The sequence below is a fragment of the Carex rostrata genome, chromosome 1 (genome assembly GCF_964058835.1).
Source record: "Carex rostrata chromosome 1, lpCarRost1.2, whole genome shotgun sequence".
In the NCBI taxonomy this organism is placed as follows: domain Eukaryota; kingdom Viridiplantae; phylum Streptophyta; class Magnoliopsida; order Poales; family Cyperaceae; genus Carex; species Carex rostrata.
The window spans coordinates 15,186,985-15,203,041 of record NC_135918.1 but is presented as its reverse complement, the minus strand read 5'-3'; the positions used below and the strand labels follow the sequence as shown (position 1 = coordinate 15,203,041).

The 16,057-nt window shown below is 32.5% G+C and overlaps 1 protein-coding gene across 3 annotated transcripts in view; it reads right to left on the bottom strand.

Annotated features, from left to right (window-relative positions):
- LOC144560483 (uncharacterized) overlaps window positions 1–16,057 on the bottom strand; it is a 30,667-nt gene that overhangs the window by 10,771 nt on the left and 3,839 nt on the right. Inside the window, exons 1-2 of one of the 3 annotated variants that reach the window (XM_078309715.1) lie at window positions 2,774–5,510; window positions 2,225–2,664 (exon numbers count right to left, since the gene is read on the bottom strand). The exons of 1 other annotated variant lie outside the window; for it this stretch is intronic. In XM_078309715.1, the coding sequence (XP_078165841.1) occupies window positions 2,378–2,664; window positions 2,774–5,384 (2,898 nt within the window). In that variant the 5' untranslated portion in view covers window positions 5,385–5,510 and the 3' untranslated portion in view covers window positions 2,225–2,377. Of the gene's footprint in view, window positions 1–2,224; window positions 2,665–2,773; window positions 5,511–16,057 lie in introns of those variants that run through there. One more of the 3 variants, XM_078309707.1, reaches the window with a different exon arrangement.

Below are 16,057 nucleotides of genomic sequence, written 5' to 3'. Positions count from 1 at the left end.
CAAATATCTTTATACAACTGCTCCCTCAAAAGTCAAAAGCCCAACCAAATATAACAGCTACATTTAGGTCACAGCCTTTAAATTCGATTAGACGATCCTAATAAATTGCGGGAAAGCGAGAGAAATAAACTGCTGGATACTTTGAGCAACGATGGGACGGTTAAGATAAATGGGCTTTATTGGGCCGGATCGTACAGGCCGAAAAATATAGTACTTTCCGATATAACATCTGTAATTAATTGGTGCACATATCATGCAAAGAACTGCCATTGACATCTCAATCAAAGTATATATATTGGATGTCCTTAAGACCGAGCCATGCGCGCAGCAAATGTTCTCACCTGATTGATCACTTGCATCAAAGTTAAAATTACACTTAAGGAAATAATTTATTATATTTTCAATGAAATTGCTAATATTATTTGCTTAAATGGACATCATAGCTTAGGAATGATATTTTATTGTTTTCATTCATGGGATCAAATAAATAATACAATTATTTATCAATTAGTAAATAATTTATTGTAAGAGTCTAGCTACTATGTTCTTAGTTGTGCATATTTAGCTCATGGTCTATGGTTCTAAATCTAACTTGTAAAATATTTATTGCTTTAACAATCTCTCCGTATAACTCAAGGTGTTGGTGGAGATTGTACATATGAACCAGATGTGTTGTGGTAAAAATTAACAGTGAAGATCAACTCAATTCAGACATATGCAATGGGGCCTAACCTTTGGATGGCAGGGGGTTCCGTTTTACTTGTTGTTGTTAATATGATCCATCATGCTGGTTTGACAAATGGAGAAATAAGAAAATAATTTAATTGCAAGAATTGAAGATAGTTGTAAGGAGAAATAATGAAACAGATCACTTAGAAATAATATAATAAAAAATCTTCTCTTCCATAATTTCATACACAAATAATTCTTGACATAATTCATTTTTATGCAAAAATTAATAATCTAATAGATATCATGATTAGAGGAATAAAATATTAATATTTTAGCATGAAAGTAAAATTAACATTTATGAATTTAGAATAAAAGTGAAATAAATTTTTATTTAAAACTTATAATGAACAACAGTTTAACAATTTACAAACGGTCAATGAATCAAACACAAACCTGATCAATTCAGAAAAAGTGAAAGAAAATGTCTTGAGACCTCTACTCCAATATGATTTTCACTTTCTAATTTTTCTGGCCTACCTGTTGTGCTCCTCCGATTCACTTTCCTTTTGTTTTCCCCTCCTCTGATTAACTTTCCTGTTTAGAAATAAGGAAATAATTTAATTATAAGAATTGAAAATAATTGTAAATAAAAATAAGGAAATGGATCGTTAGGAATTTATTCAAATTTAATATGATAAACCATGTAGCAGTTTATGTGACGAGTATATTTTTAACTAAATTTAGATTTCTACATATAAAATAGATGTATTTAATCAAAAGAATACAAATTATGTGATTGGAGGGTTGATATTTAATTTGAAAATTGATCTTTCAATCTCAGCCGTTGACGGATCAGGACAACTACGTGCATAATATAAGAATGGAGATTCATTTATATCTCGGAATTTTAGTTTCATTTTAAATTAATCATATAATTTCTAAACTATCATTTATATCTCGAAATGGCCATTCGGTCTTTGATAATTTGGTTATTTTTACCCCAATTCGGTCACCGTGTATATAGCTTCCTACACAGTTAGCCGCACGAAAAATTGTGAAAAAATGAAAAAAACCTGGAGACTGAATTGCCAATTCGGTCTTTGTGTTTTTGAAAAAAAAACTAATCATGGTTTGCTAGATTTGATTTAATTAATTGTGGTTTATAAAAAAAAAATTCAGCTTGAATTGCCAATTATGGTCGGGAGGCAAAGAGGCGGAATGATGGAAGGTTAAAGAAAAAATAGGTGTTCAGTACTATTCCGTGTGACAATATGTGTGGCGGCTACAATTTTAACTAAATTTATATTTCTACACGTATAAAGGATGCATTTAATAAAAAAAAAGGTAGCTTATTTGACTGGAGGGTTCAGATTCAATCCGAATTTAGATCAATCAATCCCAACCGTTACAGTTTCAGAATAGCCAATTTAATTTAAGATGCATAATATAGAGGAGAGATTGGTAGCTATTTCTTTTAATTTGATAACACTGGAGAAAATCTCACATAACAAAGAAGATATTGCAATAATATTATATGCACGATTAATATTTATCACCACACATACATAGAATACATGAGTATTAATAAAGCGTAAAAACTTTCAAATACAACATATGAAAAAAAGCATCGTGCATTGTTGGACGGAGTTACGGCAAACTAATCTTTAAATATAAAAGGTACTACTAGAAATTACAAATCAGTTGGCTATTCACTTATACTATTCACCACCTCTTGCATTGTTGGACGGAGTGACGGATTATTATTCAAACACTCATATGCAATTTGAATCATTTTGAGAATTTCATTTATGACTTGTCCAGTTGGTGGTTCAATACGTTGGTCAAGGATATCTTGGAGTATGATTTCCTCTTCATTGAAAGACGATAGATTAATCATATCACCAGGGTGCTTTCCCATAAGTAGTTCCAACATGATTACCCCGAAGCTATACACATCACATTTTTCAGTCATCCTCATGGTATAGGCTAGTTCTGTAAAAAGAAAAAAAAAATCAGATTGCAATTATTTCCAGTTTATTTTTTTATACAAATAAGTGATGGAAATTAAAATATGCTAATAGGGTGTTTAAGTATACATAACCTGGTGCTATGTAACCGCAGGTTCCAGCAAGCATGCTCCAATTAGAAGACTCCGGCTTGAGAAATTTAGCAGTGCCAAAATCCGAGATACATGCTGTAAACTCAGAATCGAGTAAGATATTTCTACTAGTTACATCCCGATGTACGATTGGAGGATAGCAATCATGATGCAAATGTGAGAGAGCACATGCAACATCTCTCAATATAACTTTTCTTTTTGCCCAATCCAGATCTATTGCTTCCTCACAATTGAGAATATTATGTAAATCCCTCTTCTCATAATACTTGTATACTAGAAATTTATTTTGTGGTGAGGAACAATAACCAAATAATTTAGCAATGTTGCGGTGTCGAATTTGGGTTATAGTGCTAATTTCTCTATGGAATGCTTCAAGATCTAGTGAGGTTTCACCATATGCTAACTGGATTTTCTTTACAGCTACTGTGAGGTTATCTGGTGCTAAAATCGCTCTGTAAACTCTTGAATGGCCTCCACTTCCAATGCAATATTTCTCATCAAAATTCTCTGTGGCCCTTATAATCTCCTCGTATGCATCTCTTCCATCAAAATTCCACACAGAAAAGGTTTCTCCTCTACTAGGATTGCCAATTTGCTCTGGTTTTGCTTTTCCCTTTTTTGAGTAAACTAGGTAAAGTAGCCCGAGTAAGAAAGATGTTAGTAATGTAGCACAACAAGTTAGTGTTGCAATCAACTTAACCATTCCTAGTCTAGTTGAGTCATTCTTATGTTTAACAAATCCATCACACGAGTGTAAACCTTGAATAGCGCCACAAAGATTTTTGTTGTGTATAAACCATTGTTCTGGGGCTTTATCAAATATCTTTATATCAGGCAATGGACCCTCCAATTGATTGTATGACAAATCCATTGTTAACAAACTTAACATGTTGCCCAATGAAGGTGGAATTTGACCGGTTAGATTGTTGTGAGATAGATTAAAATTTTGCAACATGATTAAGTTCGTTAGTGTTATTGGTATTTCCCCTGTTAAAAAGTTTGAGCTTAGATCTAGAAGGTCCAGTAAGTGCACTAAGTTTCCGAAATGGGAATGAATTTTTCCTATCAAATTGTTACTGCTGAGGTTTAATAATTGAAGATTAATACAATTGCCTAGTTCTTGTGGCACACTAGTCAGTTTATTTGACGATATATTCAGATTTATCAAAGAATGTAACACTCCGAACTCTTTTGGTACATCTCCTACGAAATTGTTGTGGCTTAAATTGAGTTCAATCAATCTTTTTAATCTACCAAGTTGTGCCGGTATTACCCCTGATAGATAATTTGAAGAGATATCAACAATGATCATATTGCTTAGATTTCCTATTGTGCTAGGAATTTCTCCACTGAAAAAGTTTTTTGATATATATAACCCTGTCATATTTGTAAGTCCACCAATTTCAGGAGGGATTGATCCAAAGAGATTATTATCATGAAGATGCATGTAGAGAAGTTGGGTTAAGTTTTCTAAATTAGTTGGCATTTCTCCAATTAGAAAGTTTTCTGCTAGATCTAAGGTTTGCAAATTTCTAAGCTTACCAATTCCAGGAGGGATTGGTCCGGAGAGATTATTATTACCAAGAGCTAACAAGTCAAGATTGGTTAAGTTTCCTACTTTAGTAGGTATTTCACCATTCAGAAAGTTTTCTGATAGATCTAAACCTGTCAAATGTCTGAGTTTACAAATTTCAGGAGGGATCGGTCCGGAGAGGTGGTTACCCACAAGATACATAACTTCAAGACAAGTTAAGTTCTCCAAATTAGTAGGTATTTCTCCACCCAAAGAGTTTCTTTGTAGTGCTAACTCTGTCAAATGTGTAAGTTTACCTATTTCAAGAGGGATCGGTCCGGAGAGCTTATTATCATAAAGAAATAGAATGTCAAGATTGGTTAAATTTTCTAAAGTAGCAGGTATTTCCCCAATTAGAAAGTTTTGTGGTAGGTATAAACTTGTCAAATGTGTAAGTTTACCAACTTCAACAGGGATTGGTCCAGAGAGCATATTACTCCAAAGTGCCAGATTCACAAGATTGGTCAAGTTTTCTAAATTGGTAGGTATTTCTCCGCTCAGAAAGTTTTTTGATAATCTTAAGTGTCTCAAATATGTCAGCTCACCAATTTCAGGAGGGATCGGTCCTGAGAGATTGTTAACCGAAAGATACAAATATTTTATGTTTGTTAAGTTTCCAATGCTTGATGGGATCAAACCACTGAGAACATTAAAAGTTAGATTAAGATATGTGAGTTTTGAGAAGAGACATATTGATGGAGGAATTACTCCACTGAGTTCATTATCACTGAGATCAAAAGTTCTAATGGATGGAAGAGCAGAGAAATTCAGAGCATCTAATTTCCCAACTAGACCCTTATTCGAAAGAGAGATTTTAGTAATGACTTGCCTTCTTTCATTAATGTCACGGCAAGTGATTCCGGTCCAGTTGCATGGGTGGGCACTCATATTCCAAGATGAAAGCGGCTGTTGAGTCTGGAGAGTTGATTTCCAATGAAGAAGAGCTTGTGCTTGAGATGTGAGAGAAGATTGAACCAGAGGGAGTAGATGGAAGGTAAGGAACAAGAGAATGCTCCTCATTGCTAAAATGGTAAATGCTCAATTTATTGCTTTTGATACCTTTCAAGGCATCAGAGCTGGCCCTCTTATAAACTTAGTGGTGAGACAGAGGATAAAGTCGTAGCTAGCAATTAAAATGAATAGAAATTGGAAGTATAGTCCAGTGGACTTGTCGATCTGTTATGTGGTTCGAACAGAGAAGCAGAAGTGCTAGGCATCCAGTTAGAAACCCAAATTACTAAACTTTGTTACAATTAATTGAATGTACTATATTTTACGAATAGGAACTTGGATATATAAAAATAAAAAAATAATACACTTGTGTTACGTACCAGTCGTCTATAAATTAACCATGCTCCATGTTCATTCAGTCAAAAATAAGGTACAGTCACGGCCAGATGGCTAAGGCTGCATTCGGAGGGAATAAAGAAGCCTTCATTTCATAGAAGACTTCATTCGGCGTTTCATTGAATGTGGCCTGAGAGCAACACGTTCGGTGCTGTCCATCAGTTATTTTGTTATCAAATGTTAACCAACACATATAAATAAAAATTAAGATAAAACAGGTAGTGTTAAGTTGACCTATTACTAGTCAGGTCAGACCGGACAAAAAAAGATATGAAAAAAAAATTATTATATGTATAGTCCGATATATCCACCGGATTTAGTGTTATCGAACGCATATATAAACAAACTTAGATAAACAAGTAGGATTATTGAACTACAGTATTTTCTTAAAATAAATTCAGAAATAATTATTTTGAATTAGACATTTTTTTCAAATTAGAAGTTAAATTAATTGCACAAATAATTATTTATTTAAATTAAGGACTAATTATTTTCAAATGACAATTTGATTTGCAAATTATTTGTGAATAATATTCTGAAATATTTGCAAATTGTTTAAAAAAATGGCCGGAGTATAAAAAGATATTTGCCAATTATATTGATTGGAAATTATAATTTCCGTTCTAATTGTAGAAAATCTCTAATTCAAAAGTAATTATTATAACTTTTTACTGTAATTTTGTACCGACTGAGCTATTGTACAATAGCGTCTGGAAAAATAGAAAATATCACAAGAAGTACTGTGCCGCTATATGAATGTAGAAGTTGTTTCATAACATCCTAGGAATGTTCGGAGATTTTTCAATAATGATATCAATTTTTTTAAATGCTACACAAGAAAAATCGGCACACATAAGGACAAAAAATGTGACTATACACAGTCCAAAAAGCTAATAACACACTGTTACTTACACGACCGTATCAGCGAGTATCGTGTATTAATAGGTGGGTACATTGTACACAGTTTCTGAACCATGTCTTTATAGTACTAACATATATAGTTAATACAAATTAACCGTGTCAGGTTTTAAAAAAAAAACGCACTTAAAATGGTGATTTCTACACAATCAATGTAATTGTGTACATTATAAAGGGATAGTGTATGATTTAGAATAGTATGTGATTTCTTTTTTTTATATGATTTATAATTGGCTAGCATCCATATTTGCTAGCCTTAATTCAGGTAATATTTACAACATACAAGAAACAACATTTGAACACACAAAAAACAACATTCATGTAAACAACATACCCGTCCTCTATCAATTAACCATGCTCCATGTACATTCAATCATCATTAACGTAACATTCAGGGCCAGGAGGATAAGATATGGTTTTGGTAGGAAATAATTAAGAAGCCTTTCACTTCATGGAAGACTTCATTCTGGGTGTTTATTTGACTACGGAGAGCAACAGGGCAGACTATTCAAAATGTTAGAAAATTCATTTTGGTTGCCATCACAAATAATATACGGTTAAATGAATTATTCAAAATTATCAAATACGATTTTGTAATTATAAATTACAATAAGAATAATAAGTACAAAATTGTTCTTATCCATGCCGAAAAGTTAGTATTTATATCCTACACTAGTACAAAAAATGGAACCATACACGATCCAAAAAGCTAATGTCACACAGTTACACAATCGTGTTAGCGAGCATCATATATAAATAGATGGGTACATTGTACACAGTTTCCGATCCATGTCTATATAGTACTAACATACACGGATAATAGAAATGAACTGTCACAACTAGAATGAGACACTTTTCGCGAGGATAAAAAAGTAATTTTTTTGCGACGGACTACTCTCATTGTTCAGCTTTCTCTTTTTGCGACAGACGACCGTCATAAATGCGTTTTTTCCCTCACAAAAATTGTCTACTTTGTTGTAGTGTGTGTCAGGTCTCAAAAAAAAGGGCGCTAAAAATAATGATATCTATAGGGCCAAAGTAACCGTGTGCAATAACAACGGTTATATATATACAGTTTCTACAAGGCGTGCATGTATTATTTTGGAAATAATACAAGATTTGTTAACTAGCTAGAACCGTGAAGGATATTTTTTATATATATGATTTATAATTGACACGCATCCATATTTGCTAGCCATTAAACATGCAATTGAAATTACACATCCATAATTTAATAAATATCCAACATCACATCATACAAAAAAAATCAGTCATATATTCATTAAAAATTCAACAAACATGAATATTCAACATTCAATAAATATTCAATATTCAACAAACAGATACAATTCACATCCATAATATACATTATACATACAGTTCACATCTTCAACATTTCATCTAGAGGACCTCTGAGAGGTAATAATTAAAATGAAAAGTCAAAACTTCAACAAATGAAGCTAAGAAGAAAATAAAACCAATAAAGAAAACAGAACCTGACATTCTAGCCTTGTAAACGGTTCCCGTTTCAGGTTCTCCTTTAGACTCCACTGATCAAGAATTGTCATTGGTTTCATCATTCCCTATCATAATTTGCAAAATAAATTCAGATCATGCAACAGACAAACATATATAACCCGCAAGTACATTAAGAAGTTCACACAAACATGTTATTTTTCTCCTTCAACTTTGCATATATATCAGCCTTCGACAACTTTACATTAACCCATGTATACACATCATTATGGAGCAAACAAATTAAAGCCAGTTTATGCATGTAAAGCCAATTTATTCTCTATTAGTTTCATATATATTTTTTTTTCAAGCCTAACTCAAGATAAATCAGAACTTAAAAGTTTACACACAAATTAAAATATTACCCTCTTAATCGGGGTGGTGAGAATAGACTCTGATTCTCTGCCTCCTACCTTGCATCCTTTGTTATGTTTCTCCAAAGGGAGACGAAGACCAAACGTAGAAACACACATACAGAAGGAGGAGGAAATCATTTGTTTTATGTCTTTCACGATTAGTCTTGACCTCCTACTTTGAGTTGTTCTTACTCACGAAAAATCTAGCTAACGAGTTTAAAATGCAAAATGGAACTATGTTGGAAAATTAGTGGTTCTCATAGCGGTGCCGAAACCCTAAAGAGACATTGGCTATATATATGAAATCCTAAAGTGAGAAGTGGAGAGGGAGCTTGAGAGACCAACCGAGGAGTTAAAGAGGGAGAAGATACCAAGGAGCTAAGAGTTATTTACTTAAATGTGGAACGGCGGCGTTGTTCATAATTAAAGACCGGGCAAAATTCGAAGTGGCGCCAAAAAAGTAAAAAGACCTAACTAGTAATCATACACAGTTCAAACCAGTGTTCTAAATAGCGCGCTATAGTAATGCAATAGCAGCGCTATAGCGTTTTCAGACCTTAAACACTACGCTATGGGATAAAAGTGCGCTATTCCAGCTACGACCTCTTAGCGGTAATTGCAATCCGCTATCTACGCTACACGCTACACGCTATAGTGCACGATATGCTACATAGGCTTTTATATAAAGGCCCAAACTAAAAATTTATTTTAAAGATCAATTTTTTCAAGATCCAGATTGATTTTGTTTTTAATAAAAACTGATAGATAGTTTATTCCATGATGCCTATCTTTTTTTTAATAAAAAAAATATAATTTATGCCATAATGCTTAGGATATTTGAATGAAAAAAGATAAATAATTTATGATATTATTAGTGATATTTTGAATAGTAATTTGGACTTTATACTGGTTCAATATGAATATTCTAATTCCTTAATAAATTTTGTGTTACATATTGCTCTATAAGACTTTAGATAAAATTGATAATTAGTAGAAATATGAAATATAATTTTTTCAAACTAAAAACGCTATGTAGGATAGTTTTGGCTATAGCTACACTATTCGCAATAGTTCCTAGCCTTTCCGCAATGATGCAATAATCGCTATTTAAAACCTTTGTTTAAACAAAATAACCGTGTACAGAGAACTTGAAGAAACATCAGTCCTAACAAAACTGTGTATACTTTACAAAAATAGGCACAATAAAATTAAAACCCTAATTCACAGGGGTTTATACATGGTCATTTCTACAAAACCATGTACGCTAATTATTATTATTATTTTTTTTATATTCCTGTTTGCTAGCTAGTAATGAATCATAAAATAAACTTCATAGAAAAGGATCTTGCTACTTTGAATTTGATCAAGATTGTGAAGGTTATTCACAACTTTTCCCAATCGTGGAACCTATCCATGGACATAATTTGTCTCACATCCATGCAAATGTTCCACTGCTAAGAAAAAGTGCGATTAAACCGTCATACTATGATGATTGAATACACAGTTGCTAGTTATTGAATAATATTGATTGCTCCTCTTATCTGTCTGATTGCGGTAGTCGAGTCTTATAGCTCGCCATATTTCCTCTAAGTGCCATCGTGTTAAACCTCGACAAGCAAACAAGATTGCACATGAGGGGTATTGAAGGTGAGGGACAAAGAGTTGAAGTCTCGATCTACCTCAATTAGAGGGTTAAGTGTGAAGAGGCGGTTGAGACATACAATATATTAATTACTACAGAAGTTTTGGTTGAGAGACACAAATGAACCATACATGACTTCTACCAAAAACTATGTTTGGAAACTGAGAAATATTTTACACGATTTTCTCAAGTTAACCGTGTATGAAGTAGTACAAACGTACATGGCTGGATATTATTAAACCGTGTACAAATAATTGTGACTTACGAACATGGTTCAAAACTTTTAGACCATTTTTTTATGTTGGAGCTTTTTTCGGCTAATGCCTCCTCAGACACTGTTAATGTGGAAATATTTGGCATCCGTGTAATATATGTTGTGTATGATCATGTTTTCTGCACTAGTGTTAGCTCCAGATAATTAAATTTCACTGCTGAAATGAGAAAAAAAAAATTCATATCCTATAGGTAATTTTCAAGACCATGTCCATTTTATGATTTTCTTGCAAGTATAATTTCAGTAATTAATTAATCTTTAGTAACTACGGGTCTTTTTTGGCAACGGCCTGAGGTCACTGAATTATAGGGTCTTCAATGACATTGGATGATCTCTGATAATCTTAACTGTTAATTCATGCATGATGACTCCTCAATTTTAAATCACCCAGTTACGCAAGAATTAATAAATAAATAATGACATGACTTAAAAATGCCCGGAAATATTAATACCAATTTGCTCTGAATCACACTTACAATATAATACAGAGTGCTATTTATAGGAAAGAAGGCAATATAGCCCTTCAATTATTTAGGTATTAAACATAATAAGGAAAATATTAAAGCAAATATTATGTAGCAGTTAAGTAGCTTATGTTGTAAATGGAGCAATTAATCTTCAGCCAAATAAAGAGATTTGTATCTTTGGATATAATCTGAAAATTTCCAAGTAGCTTTTGATGTGTCAAGATGTTCATCTCCCGGTTGTTGTTTTGCTTAGCTATTTTGAACACACCCCTTCAAGTCGGAATCGCATAGATCAATAAAACTTAACTTGCGTAATATAGCTTGAACATTTGATGTATCTAATGCCTTTCTAAAGATATCCGCTAATTGTATCCTTGGTGTTTATGTAATTGATCCTTTGTGAAGATATCGTATAGATTAATAGAACCGAACTTCGTTTTTCAAAATTCCAACAGAAATGCTTAATTGAAATATTGTGCCCAGATTTTAGAAGTTCCTATTTTATGAATAGGGACCTGGATATAAAATAAATAGTGTACTGGTATTACCTACGTGTCTTCTAGGAATTAACCATGCTCCAGGTACATTCAATCATCATTAACGTAACATTCAGGGCCTGGAGGATAAGGTGGTGTTTGGTGGGAAATAAGAAGGCTTCCATTTTCATCGAAGACTTCATTGGGGGTGTCATTGAACTGTGGAGAGCAACACGGCTGACTATTCAAAATGTTAGAAAATTCATCTTGGTTGCCAGTTACAACTAATATACGGTTAAATAAATGATTTATAATTATCAAATACGATTTTGTACAAGAATAATAAGTTCAAAATTGTTCTTATCCATACCGAAAAGTTAGTATTTTTTGCTTAGCAGATAATTAAATTCCATCGCTGCTTGCTTTATTAGTATATATATTCATCATAGTTGATGAACTAAGAAAAACAATTATTGGTATTATTGCACTAGCTAATTAATCCTTAGCAACTACGGGTCTTTTTTTACAACATCGTGAGGTCACTGAATTGTAGGCTTTCTTCAATGGCATTGGATGATCTCTAATAATCTTAACCGTTAATTCATGATCTGATGATTCGGTGACTCCTCAATTTTTAAATCTCCCAGTTAAGCAAGAATAAATAAATAATTTTTCATCAGACATGACCTAAAAAAGTCCATAAATATTAATACCAATTTGGTATTGCACTAATTCCTCAAAATTGATGAATTCATTTTCAAAAATTCCAGCTGCATGCTGTTTTAAGCAAAGACAACAAAAAAAATTAATGACTGAACCCTCAATTTTACACTAAAGCACAAAAGAAACCAACTAAGAAATAATGACTAGATAAGTCAACAAAAAAATAGTATGAATAATTTCCTGCAACTTAATTGATTGGTGCCTTGAAAGTTGAAACCACAACAGTACAAAAGTATGTTGAAATAGACTTAGGAAGATAGAAAGATGGAAGTCTGATTCCAATCGAATTGATGGGCAGAGCATGCATTTAGGAACTTAATTGGCAATAGATGGAAGGAAATCACAAACTTGTTCTCTTGTGATTTGATGAAGACAGATAAAATCCCTACAATTAGTGTATGACAGAATTAATAACTATGAAAAGAAAATGAGTGAGACTATGGTACTTTGCAATACACGGATCGTTCCGTGCATTGGATTCATATCCCCATTTTGAAAGTCCAAATAGTCGATCCGAACAGCTCAATATTATTATCATATGAAAATATACTTGGAGACCAAATTTTATATTTTTTGGAATTTTTTTGCTATTTTCGGATGGTCTATAATTTTTAGATCAAGTGATTTTCTAATTGTCTCAAAAAATAATAAAAAAATTAAAAAATATAAAATTTGGTCTCCAATAAGTATATTTTCATATGATAACGTTGAGCAGCTCGTATCAACTATTTGGACTTTAAAAATGAAGATATGAATACAATGCACAAAACAATTTGTGCATTGCAAAGTACAATAGCAGTATTAGAGTACTAACATAACTAGTAGAGCTAATTAATTAAGGAAGCTAATATGAGTACCCGCGCTACAGTACCCGCACCTAAACTGCCATAACTGTTTGTGGGGACCAAATTCCCATAACTGCACTTCAGATCTGTAACTTTTTTTTTAATATTAATAGTCAGTTCTTGAAGTACGTAGTCCAAAGAACACAAGTATTTATATCTATATAGTAAACAATGTAAATGACAAATTAATTATTTTTAAATAATTGTACCCGCACTTTTTTTTGAAATTTATGATGTCGTACTCGCACCTAAACTGCCATAATTATTTGTGGGGACCGCAACTGTTCCAAATCTGTAACTTTATTTTAAAATATTTTTAGTCAAATCTTGAAGTATATAGTTCAAAGAACACCAGTATTTATATCTATATAGTAAACAATGTAAATGATAAATTAATTATTTTTAAATAATCGTATCCGCACCTTTTTTTGAAATTTCTAACGTCGTACTCGCACCTAAACTGCCATAATTGCTTGTGGGGACCGCAATCGTTCCAGATCTATAACTTTTTTTTTTAATAGTAATAGTCAAATCTTGAAGTATATAGTTCAAAGAACACAAGTATTTATATCTATATAGTAAACAATGTTGTAATTTTTACATAACTGCTTGTGGGGACCTAAACTGTTATAATGTTGTAATCAGATCCCTCATCTTTTTACATATGACACTGAAAGTATTAATATCTAAGTATTGAAAGTATTTATATCTATGCACTGAAGTATTTATTTTTATGGGGTCAACTATTTTTGTTTATAAATATTGACGCGGAATTAGTGCCGAGATTTGAAAGGGTGCTTCTAGAATTTTAGAATAATAATTAGTTGAGACTATATAATATCTTTCAAGAATAATAATTAGTGGACACAATATAATTAGTGGGGACTATAATACATTATTCCTCTAAATGCGTGTACTGTAGCGCGGGTACATAAATGATTATTCATTAATTAATACAACAGCATTAATAAAGCTCCAACCTGATAAACAACAGTATTATATGAGATTCAATTCTAAATTTGAAGACTTACGTAGAAAAAAGTTACATATAGATAATCAAATATAACAGCCTTTAAATTCGATTAGACGATCCTAATAAATTGGTGGAAAGCAAGAGAAATAAACGGCTGGATACTTTGAGCAACGATGGGACGGTTAAGATAAATGGGCTTTATTGGGCCGGATCATACAGTCCGAAAAATATAGTACTTTCCGATATAACATCTCTAATGAAATAATGGAAACCCAGTCTGATCCGCAGTACGAATGGACTTTATTGGGTATATTTGGACACTGTACGAATGGGCTTTATTGGGCCTTCTTCTGTAATAGCATCTATATTGAAAGAATGGAACCGTCTGATCCGCAGTATCATCATGTGCCTGAGATTTTCTGAAAGGTGTTTCATCATGTGCCTGAGAGATTACAAAAAGTGTCATCTTAATATTGCAGATGTATAGAATTCCCTGGAGATCATCATGTCTTATATCACTCCTCCATCACGCCGGAGACCTCATTTGAGCTCTGTTGATCCCTCTGCATAACAGGAAACCCAAGAGCATATTTATAACTAAGATTATTCATGATATCAGCAATTATGCCAGTAACTTTAACAACCTCTTTTTCCATTATGACATTATTTAACGAGTACATGCCATTATAACATTATTTACCACTAATAAGTACTGAACCCTCCATTTTATACTAAATAAAGCGCAAAAGAAGCCAACTAAAAAATAATGATTAGATAAGCCTTCAAAAGCCCCCAGAATAGTATAAATCATTTCCCGAAACTTGATTGAGGCCTTCATACCAAAACAGTACAAAAGTATATGGAAACTGAATCAAAAAGAGGAAAAGACAAAAATACACACTAGTCTGATGTCAAACGAACATGATAGGTAGAGCATCATCCATTTACGAACTCCGCAATAGATGGAAGAAAATCACCAACGTGTTCTGTTGTCATTGATGAAGATAGCTAAGCGTCCCTACAATAAATGGAAGGAAATTACATTAGTAATTAACCGTATTTCTAGGTGTTTGACAATTTTATTTTGGGAAAATTGGTTATTTGTCACTCCAAAACTTTGAAATTTGAAAATTGCTACTCTAAACTTTGAAATTGTAAAAATGCTACTATAAACTTGGTTAATTCTTAATTTTGCCATTTATACTGTATTCTTATACTATTTTTATTAAAAATTAATTGCAAAAATACTGTTTTGGTATACGTATTTATGTATTTCTGATTATACCCTTCTGATTCAATTAATGCACCTGTTTATGCATCGCCTTGTCCTTCATTCCTTCAATTACAATCGCGCCTCTCCTCCAGACATTCGACCACGAAGTACATTCGATTACCATCGCGCCTCCTCCTCCTCCTCCACTGAGATTGAACAATAAAACCCCAATTCTTTCTTGTTTGCAATTCGACCATTGCCTCCTCCTCCAGACATCGCGCTACCTAGAGGCAAAATTAGGAATTAACCAAGTTTAGAGTGTCATTTTTACAATTTCAACGTTTAGAGTGACAATTTTCAAATTACAAAGTTTTGAAGTGACAAATAACCAATTTTCCCTTTTATTTTTGTCTCAATAAACATACATCCACATATACAATTAAATACATGCGTGTACCATGCTGTTGGCTACTTAAGCCTGATTTTTTCTCTAGGAATTTGGGATTGTTCCAACATTTCTATCGGATATTGATCCAATGCCAGGGTCTATACCGTGTTTTTTCACAGAAATTGAACACTTTTTATTTTCAATATGGATGATTATCAAATGGTGCAAATAATTATTATATACAAACTATTTTTTTTCTTCACAGTAAATAGATTTTACAATAAAAAAAAGTATGAATTGCAAAATAGGAACTAAATATTTCTATATTCTTTGAATAGCTAGCCATTTTTGTTTGAATTGGCTAGCTATTCTTCACAGTATGAATTGCAGAAAGTAAATATTTTTTTGAATTGGGTAGCTACTTTTGTTTCTTTTAAACGGTCATAAAATGCAGAATAGCTAGCCAATTCAAAGAAAGAAAATATCTAGTAAGAAAGCGTACATATTTTCATATGTCTGGACAAGCATGTTAAATATTACCACCACACTGTCACAC